Here is a 22,475-nt window from a genome sequence, read left to right on the forward strand (position 1 = left end):
AAATAACTCTTTGAATCAAACACTTTTACATCAATTAACTACACCAATTGATGCTGACGCCATCATCATCATCCGTCGTCACCATCACACCACCACATCCCCATCGGATTGCGCTAGCTAGTCGGGTGCCATGTTATTAATTTTATTAAAAACAAAATAATCATATAGTAGCGACATTTTCTGAATTATAAGAATATTCATGGATGGCTCTAACACATTTATAACATATAAAATCATCAAAAAGTTTTTTTTTTTTTTTTTTTCTCTCAAGGACTATCCATTTCATGGTTTCCGAACATCATTAGAAGGTTATAGGAACAACAAAACAACGTTAATTCTTGACCTTCTTCAATTCCTTTCATTAAATTCACCTGCCAGCTTCTTTTTTGTTGCTGGTAATGTTATAAAATTTGCTGTTTTTCCTTCTTCATTCCTCATGCATATTTTTTCATTTTCTGTTATTATGTTTGCATGTTCATAATGATATAAGTTATATATATGTAATGATACTCAAAACAAAAAATATGGAAAAACTACTGGTTTTAAAGACAACATGAGAGAAGGTAAATTATCTAAGAATACAGTTTTTATGTTTGCATGTCTCTTACCACAATAACAAATGAGCACAATTAATGTGTTTGGCAAATCCATAACATGTGAACAAATATATATTTTATTTAGTTATTATTTGTTCAAGAAATTTATTTATGGCAATTCCATGTGTTTAGGTTACCAATATAATGTGAATGTGTGGAAAATTTTGTTGGAATTATTGATGTTAATGTTTTTTTATGTAGTGAAGCATTCGTTGAATTTTATGAGATGATAATTGTTTTTTTTTTTTTTTAATTTGTTAAATTGTGTAGGCATTTGAGAAGGGGCGTTAAGATTCGGCACTGCTAACAAAGATTTATTGTCTAAATTATGAGCGAGTCCGGACCTGAACGCCCAGTTCGACCCAGTATGTACCTTCATCATTGGTTTCACTCATATATGTTAAGAAATGACTAAAAAAAGTAGAGCAGAAGGAGTATATATAATGTGGAAGTTTTTGGACAGGTTTGGAAAAAATCGATTTGGAGAGCTCTGAGGAGGAAAAGAAGGCTAGGCGTAACTCTCTGAAGCAGAGAGCAATCAATGCGTCTAACAAGTTTAGGACATCATTCGCTAAGAAGAGCAGGAGGAACAGTAAAGTCATGTCGGTCTTTATTGAGGATGAACATGATGCAGAGGATTTGAAGGCGGTTGAAGAATTACGTAAAGCTTTGATCCCAGAAAATCTACTACCTTCAAAGCATGATGATTTTCACATGCTCTTGAGGTATAGCTTACATTTATGTAAATCTATTGCTTTCTATACTAATGCAGTATGTATCACATATATAATATGTAGATATAGGGGAATGACTAGGGCGTTGTTTGGGTTAGCTTATTTGATAGTCTTATTAGCTTAATTGCTTATGAAAGTAAGATAAGTTCATATTTAGTGTTTGCGTAAGCTTATCTGCTTAGGCTTATTAGCTTATCTAAGTCCATATTCATAAGCCCCATTTAGTGTTTGGACAAATGTCATAAGATGGTAGGAAGTGTATGTAGGATTTGTTGCCATGACGTATGTCGCCTTTTTTACAAATCGATGAACCAATAGTGTTTGGTGCATCAACATGGAAAAAAGGGGCGTCAGACACGTGTCACTTCCTAAATCCATCAAAAACTTTTTGCGGCAAGGAATTTTTTCTCCTAAACCTCTCCTTGTAGATATATTGGGTAACTATGGACTATGGAAAGACCAAAACCTTATGGTAATGATCGTTTCATCTTGTGGCATGATCATACAGGTTTTTAAAGGCTAGGAACTATGATCTTGAAAAGTCCAAGAAAATGTGGTCTGATATGATACAATGGAGGAAGGAGTATGGCACAGATACCATCATGGAGGTACATTTGTTGTTATATCTCTATTAGTCTACACAAGTACAAAATTATTAACAAAAGTTTTCTTTCCATGAATCCTGAGCTTGCTATAACTTCTTCTTTTTTAGGATTTCGATTTCAAGGAAAGAGACGAAGTACTTCAATACTATCCTCAAGGACACCATGGGGTTGATAAGGATGGAAGACCGGTATATATTGAGAGACTTGGTATGGTCGATGCTACCAAGCTCATGCAAGCCACAACCCTCGAGCGTTATATCAAGTACCACGTGATGGAGTTTGAAAGGACCTTTATTGATAAGTTCCCAGCCTGCTCAATTGCTGCTAAAAGGCATGTTGATCAAAGTACCACAATTCTCGATGTTCAAGGAGTGGTGAGTTACTTAATCTTTACCATTTGCATTAACCGTTTCAACCAGATGTGGTCATCTAGTTTTGGCTTGCTGTTATTGTTAAAATACTTTTAGTACTTGTATGGTTTGCATCCTCATAATGCAATTCGGGAATCATTTAAAATGTGTCCGGATGTTTTATAATTTACCAAAATGGAAAAAACCTGCTTTCAAGGAGTATAAGATAACTTGGTTAGGTTTATTACTTTTTTGTATATCATTCATATACGATAATTTGCTCAAATTTATCTACATTTGTTTCTAAAAATACAGGGCTTGAAAAGCATGAACAAATCTGCTAGAGAGCTTATCCAATCTCTCCAAAGCATCGATGGTAACAACTATCCTGAGGTACTTGTCAACTCAAGTTACTGTAATCATATAGTCGATACATCTTCGTAATAATTCTTAAGAAATGAAAGATTGGCAGGTTAAGTAACGACTCAAAAGAGGATTAATATATGTGTACTGTTTGGGTTCACCCTTAGCACTTGTCCATTTATAAAGATTCTATGCATACAATTGATGCTTTAAACATGATTACAAAAACTACGGTATTACAATGTTAAGGTATTTCATAACTTCAAAAAGAAGTACACATTAATATACACTTCAGGCACTTCTTGACGTCTTTGACCTGTTCAACGCATTTGACCCATATTGTTTCAAATTCACATTTGACCTATTAGAGATAAAACATAATCGAATAGACCCATTTAGCAAACCCCTAATATTTCTCGCTGCATCAAAACATAAGCATGGATATTCTCCTAGTTATGTATATTTCCTGTTACTTGTAGACACTCTGCCGCATGTACATCATCAATGCAGGCTCCGGCTTTAGGCTTTTGTGGAACACAGTTAAATCCTTCCTTGATCCAAAGACTACGTCTAAGATTAACGTAAGTTCACACTATCTTTTTGGCCTCAAAGAAAATTCAGAACTATATAGATGTAATCCTGTTAAAATGATTATGTGCATAGGTTTTGGGTAACAAATTCCAAAGCAAGCTCCTGGAAATCATTGATGCTAGGTACTAATTCTAGATATATCAAAGGTGTTGCATGGTCTTTGAAAATCTGTACTTGGGTTACTTACTTATTATCGTTTACCATGGCAGTGAACTCCCGGATTTCTTGGGTGGTACCTGCACTTGTTCTAGTAAAGGCGGTTGCATGCGTTCTGATAGGGGTCCATGGCAAGATCCAGATATCATGAAGGTTTATTTTCTCTATTATTATATGGAAATTCCCTTGTGAATATCTATATTTGGTCAAGCTAAAATTGTAATGTTAATTGTTTGTATCAGATGGTTCGCAATGGTGAACACAAATGTTCATCAAGATCTGATATCCCAGATGAGAAAACTATCACTGTGGATTCATCTGCCAACAAGGTTTCGTCTCTAAGGAAAATTTTGGTCTTTTGTTCGACTATTATTAACAACACTAAACCAAGTAATTAGATAAAATGGTTTAGGAGAAAGACTTTCAACTAGTACGACCCTTGTGACCCGTTTCCCTTAAAAAAAAATTTTATACTCACCCGTTGGGGATATACAACCCAAATTGACCGCTCAAATGTGAACTGTTCTAAAATATTAACATGAGTAGTTCTTTCAAGGTGGATGTGGAATCTTCCGGAATGCCAAAGGAGCATGTCAAGCATCAACAGCTCCCCTCTGTACATGAAGAAGTAAGTTACCTCCTTCATTCGTATTCTGACATCATTGACATTGTATGTTCACAAGTACCATTATTTCCATCCTCTGTGTATTATTTCACTCTAACTGAAAAGGAAATGCAGGCTCCAACGAACGCAAGCGATCCCAAAAGGCACACACCTGTGCCTGAAAAGCCTGTTGATACAAATTATACAAGACAAGTGCAAAAGGTTCCCACTCCTAAAGGTTTGAAATTTTTCGGTCATCATTGTTATATTATATACGTGCCCTGCAAGTTATAGTAAGAAGTAGACTTACATTTCATATGGGTCGGATAACAGGTCGATATGGTAAATCTACTGCATAAGTTGATCTGGAATGGGTTAATAAATACGAGTACTATACTCATTTTATATATCGGCATAGCGTGCCAAATAAGATCACTAAAGTTCTAAATTAAATGATTTGGGGGGCTTTATGAACTTAAAGTACATTTTGGTTGACTTTTGACCCATTCAACCCATTTGATCAGTTTCTTTTAAAATACTTTATTTTATTGCACTCATTTGACCAACTAGAGATAAATCAACCCATCGATAAGTAAAAGGGTTGAGATTGTCACCTCTATCTGATACTCCGTATATTATAGACGGCGTAATTAAAAGCAGATGAAAATCTTACACTTCCGATTTGCCTCATACAGATTATTATAATCCCAGTGACGCTTATCAAGCATCCAACGATGGGTTTGGCAACCACATTTTTACGGGCATGATGACATTTATGATGGGAGTTATGACCATGGTCCGTATGACAAAAAGCATGCCCAAAAAGATGACAGAAACCAGCCATTACCCTAGTCCTGCTTATGAAGAGCCAGTTAAACAAAGTCCCAACCCATATCAATTGCAAGCGCCTGGTGGCATCTCTACGGCGGAGTATCTATCCATGATGAAGCGTTTAGGAGACTTAGAGGAGAAAGTCATAGTCCTTACGAACAGACCGATTGAGATGCCTCCTGAGAAAGAGGAGATGCTTAATAATGCTTTAAATCGCATCGAGTCTTTGGAGATTGAGCTTTCTGCTACCAAGAAGGTACTTCTACAAACTCAAAACATTCTGTGTTATTGCTTCCAACCTTAGCAAAATCATTCATTGACAACTTTTCAACTTCGCATCAAAGAAATACGTCATGAGTAAGTTTTGACCCGTTTACTTAAGAAAGGTAAATGAGTGCACGTTCTATTTTTTACGGATCAAATGGTTGAAGTAAATAAAGTGAGGTCATCTGATATGGGTCAAATAAAAAGATAGCTAAAATGGAATGGGAATGGCAACCAAAGCGTATCCTTAGTGCATACAAAACTTTTTATAAAAAGTGTTAGAGTAACATTGTAACAAATATATTCTTTTTAAATCATATTCAACACTAGTTATCTGTAGAAATGGATAGAAAGCTTTTTCAGTTTGACTTGACCTGTTTCTACCGAACCACATTACCCGTTTCAGCCACCTCTGGTAAAATATTAGAGGCAGCAAACTTGGCACTTTGGCAGGTTACTTGTATTGGTTGGTTAACGGGTCAAGAATTAAAATGTTGATAGCTTCTTGTATGGGTCAAAAGCGGTAAACAGAAAACCTTATATGTCTAAATATTGAAAGTTTCGTAAATAATCAGTGTGTTTAATGTAATTACAACAGTCGAATTAATTATATATGTATATGGCTACCACTACAAAGAGAAAAAAATAAAATTATCTTTTAATCTAAGCCATTGAAAATAAACCCACAAATTAATCTTCACCATTTAAATTGAAAGTCAATTTACTTATTATTTATGGTAAATTTTTTATAATATTTAATACACCTACCTTTATACCATTAGACATGCCTTTGGAGTTTTATTAGCCATAGTTTTTAATGCAATGTTCGTCCATTACTTTTATAAAAATCCTTTTCCTAAACTGAATATTTTGTGATAAACTTTTAATGGATGAACAATTGAAAAAGCTTTAGAATAAACAAACTAATTGATCATGCATTCATAATAATAATTAAAAAAATCAATTAGTTATTAAGAGTTAAAAGATGGATATCTAATTGCCGTTTAGAAAAAAAAAATTGCATCCATAACAATTTTTTTATTGTATCCATATGACCATACTCAATGTTATATTCACCAAATAAAAGGAAAGATAAATATATATAAATAAACAGATAAAATGGAAACAACAAAAGCTAATGAAGAAAAGAAACAATATGAAACTAGATCTCAAGGCTTCGTGTGATTGTTGTTGGTAAACAAATTACATATAGAGATGCTGAATTTTTGATATCGATCGATTTTTCTACATGGATTGAAATAATTTAGGAGCATATGAAAATTAAGAAAGAGGAAAAAAATAAACTCAGGGAGAGTTGATAGGGTAATGACATGGGGTCATGGGCTCACCTTATATTTATTATAACGTGAAAGGTATCCGTATAAAGTAACGGTAGTAACAACGACAATGATGGTTGTGGTAACAGTTTGTTTATTAATGTAAAAGTTATTAATATAAAAGTATAATGGAGATAGTTTTTTTTGGCAAAAGTTACAAAAAACTTCTGGTGAGCAATTTCATTCTTGCCTCGGCTTTGGTCAACCCCGGTTGACCTAATTAGTTATAATCGGGTTGTTTTTGGGTCATGTGGCTGATAGGTCAAATGAGTTTGTTTTGGGTCAAATGCGTTCTTTTTTAGTCAAATGGGTTGACGAGTAAATGGGGCAAATAGGTTGGTTTTAAGTCAAGTAACTAAAATAGGTTGTTTTTTGGTCAAGTGGGTTGATGGGTTGGTAGGTTAAATGGTTGATTTTGTGTTAAATGGGCCGACATTTTATTATGGTTGTCGGATCGACCTAGCAACCTAAAAATCCAACCAAGATCTGATTTAAAATAATCAGGTTGGTGTGTTAAAAATTTATAATGATTTCAATTAAAAATTCAGGTTGGACCGGGTTTCAATGTGTTTTAGATATATAGGATTATATTGTAACGTGGTCACCGACTAAATATAACGCAAAATGATTAATGTAGTTAGTGTTTTTACAATGGTGGCAAGACACAAATTATAGTCTTTTACCATAAATTTCTTGCAATATCAATTTATTTGTTTGAACATCTAGATATTAATTAATTTCAACTATTATATTTAGGTTGCAATGTTTTGTATTATGTCTTATTAGTAAAAGTTGGATTCTTGCATTTTTTTTTAACTATTATATCTTTGTAGGTAAAGTTAAACATGTTTCGTGTACTCTTTAAGTATATATGTGTATTGTCGATTTGTTTCTAACCCGGTCAACGACCGGGTATTGATCTAGTTTAAATTGCCAATGATCATCTAAGCTTTAGAATAAAGTTGTTTAGGAGGTTTCCGGCATTAACGATGCACTTTGGCTGACCTTTGACCCATTTCTTTCATTTCCTTTTGAGCTATTTGTTTCTAGTTTTACATGTTTTACCACTAACGATAAAATATAATCCAAATTAACCCATTCACGTGCCTCTGGGGTTGAACTAGTCACCTGCTGTAAAAAAAATATAAATGAAAAAAAAGATGAAGTGAAATTTGGAAAACTATGAGTCAAACTCTTCACAATGTTATAAAATAATGTTATCTGGTGCAGTCTCTTGAGGACACACGAGCTCAGCAACAAGAGTTTGCAGCATACCTTGAAAAGAAAAAGAAAAAGAAGAGCATTTTCGGTTTCTGACCTTGCAAGTTTCAAGACGATACAGTTATTAAGGTAATGTAGAAGGAGAGGTGAGAATCGTGTAACCGGTGGCAATGTTGATCTTTTTTTTTTCTGCGTCCACCTAAATGATGTCCAAGTGCACACACTTTGCTCTGTGAATAAAAACCTGATTCAAAACTTGTGTACCATTTACGATTTTTTTTTAATATTGTATAGATAGTGTCTTAAGGATTTGCTTTTAAATATCAAAAGTAGCGATTTATCAGTTGAACTTAAGATGGCTCAACTTCTGTACATCGTTATTTTCAAGTTATCATTTTGCTAGACATCTTTGTATAGGCACAAAGTAGCGATTTTAGTCATTTTCCTCTTGTTTCAAAATTCTATTCATTAGCACGTTGTTATAAGGCCTGGAAGACACTTTGGGTTGTAAAGTTGAGTTTGACTTGTAGATGTTTATATTGTTTTTACAGAAATGCAAATTGTATTCCAATCGTGCATTCTTACAGATAGAAGTATCAAGTATTTGATTATTGTATGAAGCATGATACAAAATGTCATTTCACAAACAAAACAAAAGGGTTCATGAATTTCTTCAGTAGCATCTGATAGATCAATGTGATGCTATCCACTACTGAGAAGGTATATTAGAGGATGCGTAAAAAAGATAATATGAGCCGTTTTGGAATAGCCAAAATGCATCATCTAGCATGATGTTAATCTAGTGTGAAATAACTAAAACATTTTTAAAAAAAGGTAGATGAAATGAACTCTCAGGTCTGTGGTACCTTAGCCCTTGAGATAGATCATAAAACCAATTTATATATAGAGATGAGCACAACTACAATCCATCCATATAGTAAAAACAGACTATCCAAACAAACAATACCACTTAAATTTCTGTCTCCGACTCAAGGTAAACTCGGTATTAACAAAATAGATCCCGCACACACTTGTTAGCAGGTTGATGAGGTAAAACAAACACATATACCAATGAATACTAGTTGAAAAGAAACACATCCAAGACAATTCACCAGCAAGATTTCTTCTTCTGCAAACACATGCAACCAATTAACTGCATCAGCTATTTATTCCTAAAACATATAAAAAAGAAATCTAGTAAATATTTTACAGGAAATGACTTACCCTGAACTTTTTCTCCTCTTGGCTGTCGATGTAAGCAAGCAACTCTTCCTGCCTCATCAGAGCTTCATGAAGTGCCTGCACAAAATGAAGCATGTAAGCAACCCTCATCACACAGCTACTTTTGCCAACAAAGACACCAAGTCATCAGAACATCAGCTATCGCAACGGAGAGCAGGATAGCCTTCATGGGTTGTTTCATTCATGACTTGCTCCTATTGTTCGCTTCATGACTTGCTCCTATGAAGATTGCGGAGGGAAGTTTATAGATAACAATTCCCACGCCTTCTTAAGAAAACATTAACTGGGTATAAACTAAAGGGACGCCACATTACACAAACGACTGACACCTTTGTAGTGGTTGGGGAAGGAAGTCTTTGTGCGTAAATAAGTAATGACATATATTTGTTACAAAAACCCTTCTTGGGTGAACAAATTAGACGTAATAAGGGATGAAGCAGCCTGTTTATCCTATGATTGTGTTTCAGTAGTTATCATCTTAGAAGATAAATCAACTAATGCAGTGTTAATTCATATAATGTTTTACAACTCTAATAGCTACCAATAAGATGATTTTTCACGTTGCATGGATGCAGTAGACACATATCACTAATTCACTATTTCATATAATTGAGTCCCTTGGGCCATTTGGGTAATGTTCTCTCTCTAATGGATACAGGTAATCTCTTTACCCAGAAAATAGATCAAATTTGTCAAAAGTCCCCAAATACATAATCAATGCATACAATCTCTGTACTCATAACTTACTCCCAAAAGTCTATATACAGCGTTTGAATAGTTGAATAAGACAAAAAAGTACTTGGGATTAACTCGGCCCACTTCAATTTGTACCAAAAGATACCCATTTTGAAACAAATCTATATAGACCAATCATTCAACCAGCCACCTCTTAGAAAAAGGAAAACTTATGTTTTATCTGATTTTACTTATAGGAGAGATCTATCCAGAAATCAAAGAGTAAGGCACCGTGTGTATTGTTTACCTTTTTGGTAGCAATGAGTTCTGCTTCTAAAGCATCAACGCGACAAACAGCGGCATTTAGCAATTCCTCTTTCTCATAAGGCATCTCAGATGGCTTTGCTTGGAGCGTGTCAACCTTATCTTCAAGCTCACCTAGTCTTTTCAAAACAGAAGAGACGAGTTCTGCCTCTGCAGTAGAAACTGCAGACAGAGGACGGACTTCTTTGCTGGAAGTGTTTCGGGTACGCTCAGTTGACACATTGTGAAGTTTTTTTGTCACACGGGTTACTGTCGTTTGGAAGAGTGTGAAAAGGGTCATGAAGAAGGCCATTATAAATGCCAACACACGAGCATCGAGTCTTTTTGGTGCCTCCTGAACAGCAGATGCGAGAGGTATCCCTGTATCAATGATACCGAAATGATTTTCATCTTGTAAACTGAATACTGTATATATATATATATATATATTTACAAACATTTAAATATCTAGGCATCAAATGGTACAATTTACTTATGCATGAGTTGATTCAGTGATGTCATATTTCTTATGGGCCACAAAAAAAAAACAGGAAACACTTCAAAGTCCAGGCTGTATTTTAATGCAAACCTACTAATTTCTTTTATTCAGGAATCCATATCAATGTTGTAATAATATCTTTCGACTAATGATATAAACACACAATCCATCAGAAATTTTGGACAAAGTTGTTTCTGATCAACCCGCCAAGGCCCATTTCCACCAGCACAAAACACAACCATACTGATATGTTATCCAACCTAGCCAACTCACCTATATGCCACCTTTAATCAGTATCCTTGACAACCTTGGACATCTACAGAAGACATAGCAATACCTCACTCTTTAAAGTCACAAAATTGCATCACCACTAACCTTTTGGAACAGATGGCTTTGGCATTGATGCTTGCTTCTTCAATACAGAGTCAACAGCCTTATCAACCATGGGAACGTACTCATCATATCCAGAAAATTTACCGGCATAACTTGTAGCTCCAATCACCTTAGACTATATACCAACACAGGGGAAAAAATGAGTACTTGTAAAGATACAAGAAAAGCAAAATCTCTACTTATTTGGAACCAATTGAATTGGAAACCCACTAGGTGTATATTTGTGACACAATTTTGTGTTAAATTGTGTCACAATTTTGTGTTAAATTAATATTTGCCAGATAAAAAGAATTGCTTGATAAAAAGGAAAAGATTTTACTAGAAGGATTTAGAATCAAAATACTTGCTTTCTACTTTTGACTTTTATTAATTTTATTAAGCGAGATTTATTTTTTTCCACCCATCCGATGATTAAAATGCAACATTCACCTGACAAATACTTTAAAGAGGTGCTTGACCATTTGTCAAGTTGTATTGGAAAGTATCAATACGAAATAAAAACCAACAATTAAGATAATCATGACCACGGGCTTATTTTATATTAGGGTCAAAGATTGATAGAGAAAGAAAAACTTAATTTTTATAAGATATTTCATTCCAGAATGGAAAGCGATGACAATTCCATAAGGTGAAGAGTGTATCATTTGCTTTCTCTTGGATTTTTAGTAATGCTAATAACATAAGCACACGCGGAAAAGTTGAAAACTCACTTCTTCGCGAACAGGAGTCAACCTAAGATGGGTATAATTCATTATTGCTTTCGGGGATGCGATATCTTCAGCTTCTGATCCTGACTCAGCAGTGGATGTGTCACTGCTTCTTAGCTGCAAAAAAGAATAACAGAACTATTAGACATCATGTAAATACCTAATATGCATTAGGTTTTAGCCCAATTTGAAAATTGGGCTCTAGAGCCTGGCTAATCTAATAGCCTTAGACTGCCATATCAGCACATTCACTGCATTAATGCATTTAATACACGGCCTGTTACATGGTAATAGATAGATTTTCAATTAAAGCACTAGCAAAGCAACAAAACAACAGCTGGAGTGTCTAAGTGTCTAACCATGGGTAACTGGGGTTTAGCATAAGCAACAATTTTCCCCTCGCTGTTCAAAACTTTAACCACCTGCCTGGCACGCCGTGCTTCGCTATTTAGAGCCAACTGAACAAAAAAAAACATGTAAAGATAAAACACAATTTCAACGAGTATACAAGATTGCAAACAAAAGGTAGGAGTGCTTAAAGATTCAAAAGAACCTTCAGGATTTCAGGATTCTTCCATGGCCCTTTATCAGACAGAAGACAGCCCCCTTGATCTGCACACATACAGGTGCCTCCAAGGAATTCCGGCAATTCACTGCACAATTCTCCAAATTTTTTAACATAAATCCACTATAAATAGAAATAGATGTTCTTAATTATATGTAAATATGTTGACATACATATCCATACACATGCATTTGTTTTCTATATATATTATGTTCATAAAGCAATGTTTCTATTTCTATTGTAATTGGCAAACACAAAATGTGAGATACCTGGCATCAATAATCTCAAGCAATTTACTCTGGTACTTGTTTCCAAGAACCTGGAAGAGATTCATAACAAAAAACAGTATAAATAAAAAGATGTTTCCCAACAATCTTAAGTAAACTCATATACATACATGAATCTTTGAAGTTGTCTTGGGGTCCAGAAATGACTTTACAGTATTCCAAAGCAATCTAAAACCGGGACCCGCATTGATTATAAACATTTGATTGAGCGTCTGTAAATTTAAGGTACCAAATGTTAGTTAGATATTGCAATTGTAATAATATATTATGCACAATGTACATTGTACAATTATGGAACTTGATGTTACTTCAGGGTAATTATCGCCATCAATTTTCTGGAGCCGCATTATGAGTTCTCGGGCACTCTTAGAAAAGTTTTTCAAACCCTGAAAATATTACAAAATATATATTAGTTTATGCCATGTCTTTATATGGCTCAAATGCTGATCTGCACAAGAAACGCACCACGCCTTGAACATCCAAAATTGTTGTACTCGAGTCAATGTGTCTTTTTGCAGCGATCGAACAGGCAGGAAACTTATAAGCAAAACTTTTTTCAAACTCACGCACATGATACTTTATGTAGCGATCCATGCTTGTAACTTGCATAAGTTTGTTAGGATCGACTTTACCCAACCTTTCAATGTAAACAGGTCTTCCCTCTTTGTCTACTCCATGATTACCATGAGGATAATACTTCAAAACATCGTCCAACTCTTTAAACTCAAAGTCCTGATAAGATTTCAGTAAAAGAGAACATCAAATTATACATATTGTTAGCCACAAACATGTTAGAAACAAACAAGGCAAACTTGTTACACTTATTCCAGAAATTAATCACCTCAATGATTGAGTCAGTACCGAATTCCTTTCTCCACTGGATCATATCAGCCCACATATGCTTTGCTTTCTCAATATCAAACTTTCTTGCTTTCAGAAACCTATAAACATATATAAAGCCAATTTTTAAGCATTGCTACAAAACAAGTTAGTGTGTGCATCTAAGTTATAGCCTAATGCATACTTACAAACCATAAATTAACCTAGTCACCTCAATTACAACAACTGATAACTATTTACCTTTGGACAAGACAGATTGTGTGAAAAACTAACAAGTGCCAGTCAGTACATATAAAGATCAAGAATTGTATTGTATCACCTTTCACAATAAAAAACCTGAACCATCTGTATATGTCTCATTATGCAGAAACCATAGATTGTATCATAATTGTCATAGATAAATAAACAGCTGTCATTATAATGTTAAGAAACATTATGATAAAGGTAACTGATAATATGAGCCAAAAAAATCAAAGAAGCTCATAACCAGTGAGCTATTTTTATTAGGCTTGGCAGTTACTTCTATGGATTTCCTTACCCATTGCAGACTACAGAGGACTTCTATATCATAAATTTAGGAGCCAAGTTATCTAGCATCAGTTTCTACTAATTTAATTCACAAGTTTTGTAGTCAAACAAGAACTAAAAAATGTATCATGTGTGGCAAAGGGTCAATAAGTTCAGTTCCTATCAATACACTACAACCATAAAACTTTGCTTCCATTTTTGATTGAAATTCTACATGGAACATTTATGCTAAAACAGAAAAGTGATAACTGGTCTGCTTGAGTACCTCAACATCATATGATAATCATCAAGCCTTTCGGGTAGCAACTCATCCAAAACTAGTGCTTGACGAAATGCATCAACAGCCCGTAACTCCTCGGCATCTCGAATATCCTCAATAGAAACAGAACTGACTCGACCATCACTCTTTCTCCTGCTGCTCTTTTTCTTGAGAGAATGTTTGAACTTGCTAGATGCATTAAGTGCTTTCTTCTTCAACGAACCAATCCTTGTCCTCCTCTCATCCTCAGAATTCTCAAAATCAGACCTTCTTTCTCTTCTGTCAGATCTTTCATCATTGCCAGATGATCCCTCAAAGCCTATAGATTAGCTACCATGTAAGAATGTATTTCTCTAACAACGTAGTATCGATGTCATACGCCTCTATAGATAACAAGTTGTTGTTTATGAATTTAGATAGATAGAAAGACAAAATTAAGCGCAAAGTATTTATAGCACATGAATCGACTAGCATATAAGTCACAGTAATAACGACATATACTTGCATTAAGGGAAAAGAAATTCCCTCACTTTATATTTCAACAGTTAAAGCATCTATTCAAAGCATAATCTTTTGAGGTTTAGATCTTATCTCAAATCACCGAAACATTAAACAACTCGTAATTTGCCAATTAAATAGATATCTACCCAACACATTAAATAAAACATACACTAAAGAGCAAAGATCACACCCATTCCAGCAAATGGAGAAAGTGGACATATAATACAAGTGTATATTGCAGAAAAATGTTATGATTATATATATATACATACATGTATAAGAATGTGACGCATCACATCGGCTGTGGCTATTGGAAATAGCCAAAATGTGTGAAAAACTACCAAAAATAATTGTAAACTACTATTCACCGCCACCACTTTGAGCGGGTACCTTGCTATTAGCGACATACATTCATACATTTACCTTATCTTCCTTTCTTTCTTGTTTTTAGAAATTTTCAAATTTGGATTTATCACGTAAAAAAAAATATGAGTATACATCATACGCGTGTATGATACATCACAATCCCAGTAGTAACAAACAAATATAGCAGCAAAATTTGAAATATCACAATTCTACAAAACTTTTATATATATAATAATAATATAAAAACACATTGACTGCATTCTTCAGTTTTCAAATAAATCATCAGTCATACAGTAATTAGGACCATATTTTATTATAAAAATCAAAACAAATAAAATACAAGAACCAAACAACATTAATTACATTACAAAATACTCAAATATTAAAATTCTTCTAATAAATTAATTACTAATTGCAACTTAATTTCAACAAAAAAAAAAAACCTAATTTCTTACTTAGATATAAAACATGTAACATAATTCCAATTAAATCAACCACAATTTCACATTTCAAACCCTAAATAACCATCAACATTTAGAAAAATTAATATATATATATACATATATGTGAGTGTATATATAATTAATATATATATATATATATACATGTGTGTGTAAAATGAATAAAATACTTACAAGGCCTTGCAAATCGATCCAGCGGTCCAGACATCTTTACAAAAATCAGTCCACTGCTTAACTCAATTTATGAATTCAAAATGCTGCATTAGTAAGTACATTGTTATAAAATACGCCTAATTCAAAAAATTGAAAATATTTTTTTTTAAAAAAAAGAAAGAGATTTAGTGAATTAGTAAATAGTAGGTGGTTAGTTTACCTAAAAAGGAAAGTAACAGCTGTTAGTCAATCAATCATAGCGCAATCATTTCAATTACATTCACGGTTAATTTACTATTGTTTACTATATAGATAGATACAGATATTTTTTATGTATAGATGGATTGATGGATAGATATCAAAAAAAACAAATTGTAAAATATCGCCTGGAGAGACGGCGATTTGAGAGAGAGAAATATTGTTAGAGAGAGAAGGTAAAGATGGAGGGAGAGGGTGGTGGGGCCGTAAGATGACACGTGGCGGAAGGTAAAAGAAAGTGATGGGGGTTTGGCCGTCGGTGGAGTGAGTGACTGAGTTAAAGTGTATGACTGTGTGAGTAAGAGAATATTTTATTTTGACTTATTATTATGTAGGGGTGTTTTATTTTGGTTTACTGTGGTAAGTTTTTTTTTTTACTGTTTTTATTTGATTGATGGACTGGTAGGATTCAGTTAGAAGTTTGTTGCGTCTGTTTGGTATTCGGTGATCGTACGCGTTTTACAATCACGTGAGGTTACACTCGTATCATTTATTAACTTCTTCTTCCTTGTTGGGTTTAAGGGCTTAAAAATTGCTTCAACTTTAACATTTTTTTTTTCTAAGGCTCAACAAAAAAACGTTTTATCATAGAGATTGAAACTAAATAAAACGACTTTTGTGGGGTTTCTTACAAGTTGCGACTTAAAATTTAATTTGAAAATTATTTTGATTTATTTTTAACCCATATATTTTCTATGTGGATATTACGGATAATTAATCATATATCTTTATATTCCACGTATACATTCTACTATCCATTTAACACCTTTTATATTTCATTTCTTTCTTGGATCGATCAAACACACCACAAGGCAACAAACACACAAACCCCACCCAAATACTAAATGAGTTTATTACTGACACAAACACAAATCATCATTATCATTTGAATAGAAACAAATCAAATGTGTGCTTAAACAACAAAAAAATCATCATCACTTTCTTCCAAAATGAACTGATCGATAAATATATGTTCATATATAAAATGTATCAGTAAGCATCATCAATATCTCTTAGGAATATGATTCCGAACAAACAACCACAAAAACCCATATCTGAACCACCGGTTTGAGCCAAGAACCGCCACCACTCACCACCGGCGCCGCCACCACCCACCGCCGATGCCGCAGCCACCACCACCACCTTCCGTTTCTTTTCTTATTAGATTGTTGTTGATGGTTAAAGGATGTTCGATGAAAAGCCCAAGATTTAACGGATTAAAAAATTTCTCCTGTATCCATTGATATATATCTATATATACATATTTGTAGATATATTTGAAGTAAATTTGTAGTAAGTTACACTTGTTAAAATCGATGAGATTTTAATCCAGATATGGTCGTCTTTTTCTTCTTCTTCTGAATGAGAGTCGATGGTGATCGGTGTGTGGGTATTGAAATGAAACAACGAGTTGTGTTTGTGTTAAAGAAAAGAAAAGAGTTTGAATTGGAAATGATGATTTCTGTGGATGAAGCTTGATGAATTCTTACTGGTTTGTTTTTATTTTGGAATATTATATAATATATATGTATATTATTATATATCATATATAAAAAGAATCACATGTAAAGGGAAATGGCACATGCTGTCTAAAAATAAGATTAAACCGGCTAGTTACAGGACACATCACCAAAAAATGGTTGTGGTCTCACTAAAGAAATTTTATCCGGTTTCAATCCATATAATACAACTTTTTATTGTTGGAGCCCCAGAAAACAAAAGTGTCAAAGTTTGAGCATTTTTCAAGTAATTAGCCCTTGGGTTTAAAAGATGCATTTTATAAACAAATTTTATAGAATAACTGTAACGCCCGTTAAAAATTAGACTTTTTTTACACATATATATACATATACATACATCATACTCAAATAAAAAAATAACTTTATATGTAATCATGGACTCACATGACCCAACTTATATATTTAAAGACTACATTAAACATTTAAAAAAAATTTGCACTGGGCGTAAATTTATGGTCTAGGATCGTAAATTTACGGTCCAAAATTAGTACTGGCCGTACATTTATGGTCTCGGACCGTAAATTTACGGTCCAACATTTAAACTGAGCGTAAAAATTTGGGCGTAAAATGCGTCTAGGATTTTTTTCTCTCTGACCCGAAGCTTCGTAAAATTTCATTGGCCGTAAAATTATGGTCTAGGACCGTAAATTTACGGTCCATTATATTTACAATGACCGTAAATTTATGGTCTCGGCCTGCAAAAATGCATTTTAGTCAAAACGCACAAATAAACAATTTTCGACACTCAAAACTCATTTTCAAAACACCAAAACGTGCAGATTTTCACTATACATCATAAATAACATAACAAACTTACCAAACTCAAAATTTACTTAGCGATGAACCAAACAGGCCATGCGCGTTTAAATCGCATTAGAAACAATGTTATTAACCATTATCAAACCAAATGACCTCCAATGCAAATCAAATTTTGCAAAAACTTCTAACATAACATAAGAGACATAATGAACCATTATACTTAAAATTTTCACACAAAATAGATAAATGGACCAAATGCCTTAAAAACATATCCAACCCATTTGGTTACGAGTACACAACGACAATGAAGTTACTATCTAACTTCACATTAATATCAATTTTTCCAAGACCATACATGAACTTGTCAATGACTAAATTTAACGTATCATGAACATATGACTCGTTAAAAAAAACAAAAAGGGCGTTACTAAGAGCACACGACTACCGGGATGACTAACATAAATATCCAAAATCAACCAACATAATCCACTACCTTCACCAAAATTCTTCAAGGTCTTAATCACCTATTCAAGCCTTGTCTTTTCCAAGATCACCAAATCCAACGATAAAATGGGCAACAACTAAAACGTAAGCTTTTGCTTAGTGAGTACAATATACAATCGACACCTTAAACATCATATCATTCAAATAACAATAAGCACATATAAGGATCCTTATATGATGACAAGCCCATGAATCGTCATCGATGACTTGCCACCCACATTCCGAGCAAAAGAGTCCAAGACTCCGCGACTCACCATAACATCAAACAACGAGCAAAAGAGTCCAAGACTCCACGGCTCACATCAATTGCATATAGTACTTACCTTGGCTAAACCGAAATTTCACAATACAAGATGTCTCCTACAATAAGCTTTGCTATGAATCACCTATAATTCATCAATTTATAATTTCATGAGACCAACTATCATTGTCTAGCAAAATTACTAGCTCAACCCATAACCACAACCCATTATTATGTTTGGCTCTAAACACATTTCAATCATTTCTCATTTCACATCATATCATTACAATAATCACTCATACCATTAAAATGGTTATAATCATTTTACCAATTCAATAACAATAAATTATGAGCCAAACACAATAATAGAGTTTACTATGAAATTAGCTACCACTAATTCCACCTCAAAAGTTAATCCAAGTCAAAAACCCCCAAATTATATTATAGGAAGAACCCTAATTTTAAAAGAATAAAATTTAGGTTAACCTTTACCTCAATTGAAGAAATTAGTTAGAGATAGGTTAGAATCACAATCTTTTTTCCTCCTTTCCTTGCTCTATTTGACACACACCCTCACATACAATTTCCCCCAATTTGATTGCTAGCTCTAATTGTTAATGTAAGTATTTCTTGTATGGATGATCTTTGGTGTAGATGTAGAAACAAGGAATTTAATTTACAAAAGAAGGATCTAGAAGAATTTAGAAGTCTTGAATATGATGGCGGAAGAGTGAGTCGCAAGAGAAAGTGGCTGTGACTTTCCTCCCCATGCCACGTTTTGTAAAAAAAAAAATTAAGGGTATAATACCCGCTAGTCACTAAGGTCCCAACTAATTTAACCCCATGTCTAAAAATAAAATACTAGGAAGTTAATTTAATATCAAAACTACAAAAAGAGTTAATTTTATTTACCTTTTTATAATTGGGATGTTACAAATAACATTTAAAATTACAAAATGATGCCATGAAGAATAAAATTAAAACAAATTATATAGTTTAATTAAGCTAAACAGAGCGAGGCAACATCTCAGGTTTGTCGCTAGACCGTCATGTACACCACCCATCAGTTTTGAGGGTCTTAGGTGACATAAATTTGGAGGCCTAGTTAAGGTAAACAAAGAAAGCAAAAGAAATACTTGTCTTATGACGGATATACAAAACTACTATGAAGTGTTGACACTACTACCTTCCTAGACTAATATAATATGTTGTGATAAAAGATTAATGTGGAGGCGGTTGTTCTCTAAGTCGTAAATTATATAATCTTATTCATCTAAATTCTAAAACTCATTATACTAATCGACTTATCCACGGAAAATTTGGGGGCCTTGATGCTTAGTAGGCCTTAGGCACAAGCTTAACTCAATATAACTATAAAGACGGCCTTGCCACCAGACGATCTAGCCATTTCACACTTCAACTACTTTTCAAATACTTTTCCTATTCTGCTATTTTTTTTCTCTTTTTTCTTTGGTTTTGCTAGTCCAACGGCTATCTTGACTCAAACCCCCTTTTATCGTTTGAGAAAGATGCATGTTGTTTAAAAAGATTTGGGTCTATAACTATTATATTGTATTTACATATAAACTAGAAGGGAACTCGTGCAAAGCGGCGGAGATGATGCTGCGGTGAGTGGTAGCGTCAACTTAAAATGGCGACGGTGATGGCGCAATGTGGTGGAAGAGGCGACTAACGACAGCAGCGAGCAGTGTATATTATTGATATAAAAGTAGTTGACGTCAAAGTAGTAGTTTGGTTATTTTAAAAGTTAGAGTAATATCTTTTGTAAAAGTATTCCATTAAGTGTTTTTTTAACCATTATTATATGAGTTAGGTGGAGTAATAACTAAGGAATAGTATTTAGAAAAAAGAGTTCATTAATTAAGAAGAGAGTAGGAAGGTAATTTGTTTTATAAAGTAATAAATATAAACATACAAAATAGAGATGAAGATGGTGGGGACTAGAGAGAAGTTTTTATCTTTATTTTTTTTTTTTCATTTTTTAATTTGAAGATATAGTGGGGTTGCTATTTTTTTTATTTAAACGGTTAAAAATTTTCTCATTTTTTCATTTAAACCAATAAAACTTTTCTCATTTTTTCCTTACTTGGCAATCTTTTTGTTGTACTAACATGTTATCTTACTCAACTTTATAAGCTGACACTTATTTTGTGGAAATTGTGTTGTGCCCTCAGGTTAGACGTTGATTGATCATTTGATGGCTTGATCATGAATGGGGTAGCTAATAAATGGAGCTAGTGGATGATGGCTTTAGTTACCCTAAGCTTTTTTTTTTATTAAAGTAGACTTGTTATTTAGCCGTTTGGCAGTTAATATGTGGATTGTGGATTCATGAGAATTATTGTGATGATACTTTGTTAGTAATACCTTTATGAAATATTTATGATGTTTTAAGATTCCATTAGGAACCATTTGAGATTTTTAAAAGTCGCTTCCGCATTTTATTAACGGAGTTTGATTTAATAATAAAAAAATATTGAAATCCATATTTTTATAAACATGGTATTACAGTATCACAATTATCAACTTTATAAAATATGAATTTGAGTGGCAAATAAAAAATAAATGATAAAAAATATGGATAACTGCAGAAAATAGAAAACACATTTTGATCAATTCACGAAAATAGCAGTGACCTTTAAAAGTTTTACTTTTTAGAAATAAACTTTCATTTATTCTCAAAAATAGTAACATTTGACACGCGTACATGATAGAAAGGACCTTTTGACCAATTTACAAAAATAACAATGATATTTAAAATGGTATATTTGAAGGGCACACATGACACATCATCTTTATCAACAGGTCTAAAAAGTTTCTCATGTATTCAAACCTAGCAGTGCATTAATGGGATATGGTAGTGCTTTGGCTTTCACCTTCAGGCCTGAAAATGGCAACTATTTGTCTTCATGTATTCAAACCCAACCCCAATCCCTTGTCATTACACTCATTCACTCTTTTTATAAAAATCAATTTATTGACACCACCAAGACCATCACCAAAACTTCACTCCAACCCTAAAAAGAAAACCCACCATACACCAGAAATATGAAGTTTGATATCATGCGAGAAGCATATCATGTGGAAAACCAAAGAGATCAGTTTTTCTGTTATCTGATTTCTGTATCCGACGCTACGGCCATGCAATACTCACAAAACTTGTGAAAGGAAACCTTAGAAATCTTTCTCAGTATTCAGATAAAGCACGCTACGGCCACTCGGAGCCTACACCGTGCAATACTCACAAAACTTGTGAAAGGAAACCTTAAAAATTTTTCTAGGTATTCAGATAAAGCACACTACGGCCATTCGGAGCCTACGCCGTGCAATACTTACAAAATTTGTACAAGTAAACCTCATAAAATCTTCCTAAGTGTTCATGAAAAGATAAAATACGCTACGGCTTATCGGAACATATGCAATGTAATAATCATATATCTATATTTCCTCTGAGTAACATAAACAAAGCACGCTACGGCTAACTTTAGCCTCCGCAAACAGGCGTATAGGCTCGCAACCTGGCGTCGCAAGACCCCAATAGTCTTGCTAGTAATGAAGAAAAAGACACTTTTTGCAAAACCCAAGACCCTTTGGCAAATACACAAGTCCAAATGTTTGGTAAACATGAATCTCTTTCATAAAAATATATAAAGCATGCACATTCAACCCACCAGAGGCTACGCCTATAATCGTGAAGCCACGACTGTACAAAGTTAGCTTGTAAACACAAGGCTACGGATA

The 22,475-nt window shown here is 33.7% G+C and overlaps 2 protein-coding genes across 3 annotated transcripts; one reads left to right on the forward strand and one right to left on the reverse strand.

Annotated features, from left to right (window-relative positions):
* The first annotated feature begins 277 nt into the window (after window positions 1–277).
* LOC122602330 (phosphatidylinositol/phosphatidylcholine transfer protein SFH3-like) lies at window positions 278–8,006 on the forward strand. The gene is made up of 14 exons (XM_043775027.1): window positions 278–395; window positions 867–961; window positions 1,060–1,321; window positions 1,839–1,938; window positions 2,043–2,309; window positions 2,601–2,678; window positions 3,128–3,229; window positions 3,312–3,361; window positions 3,449–3,548; window positions 3,638–3,724; window positions 3,952–4,023; window positions 4,135–4,237; window positions 4,695–5,086; window positions 7,662–8,006. The coding sequence occupies exons 2-14, from the start codon at window positions 925–927 to the stop codon at window positions 7,746–7,748; spliced, it is 1,737 nt and encodes a 578-aa protein (XP_043630962.1). The 5' UTR covers window positions 278–395; window positions 867–924; the 3' UTR covers window positions 7,749–8,006.
* Window positions 8,007–8,532: 526 nt separating this feature from the next.
* Window positions 8,533–15,820, reverse strand: LOC122602329 (phosphatidylinositol/phosphatidylcholine transfer protein SFH8-like). 2 transcript variants are annotated; one of them, XM_043775026.1, is made up of 15 exons: window positions 15,652–15,820; window positions 15,453–15,505; window positions 13,957–14,269; window positions 13,165–13,264; window positions 12,789–13,055; window positions 12,632–12,709; window positions 12,434–12,535; window positions 12,306–12,355; window positions 12,025–12,124; window positions 11,831–11,929; window positions 11,475–11,588; window positions 10,747–10,879; window positions 9,877–10,253; window positions 8,877–8,951; window positions 8,533–8,781 (listed from the first exon to the last, which is right to left on the reverse strand). In XM_043775026.1, exons 2-15 carry the CDS (start codon window positions 15,484–15,486, stop codon window positions 8,761–8,763), a joined length of 1,863 nt encoding a protein of 620 aa, XP_043630961.1. In that variant the 5' UTR covers window positions 15,487–15,505; window positions 15,652–15,820; the 3' UTR covers window positions 8,533–8,760. The 2 variants fall into 2 exon arrangements, with proteins under 2 accessions (XP_043630961.1, XP_043630960.1); XM_043775025.1 differs by having other exon boundaries at window positions 15,453–15,535.
* Window positions 15,821–22,475: the final 6,655 nt, after the last annotated feature.

The sequence above is a fragment of the Erigeron canadensis genome, chromosome 5 (genome assembly GCF_010389155.1).
Source record: "Erigeron canadensis isolate Cc75 chromosome 5, C_canadensis_v1, whole genome shotgun sequence".
NCBI lineage: Eukaryota > Viridiplantae > Streptophyta > Magnoliopsida > Asterales > Asteraceae > Erigeron > Erigeron canadensis.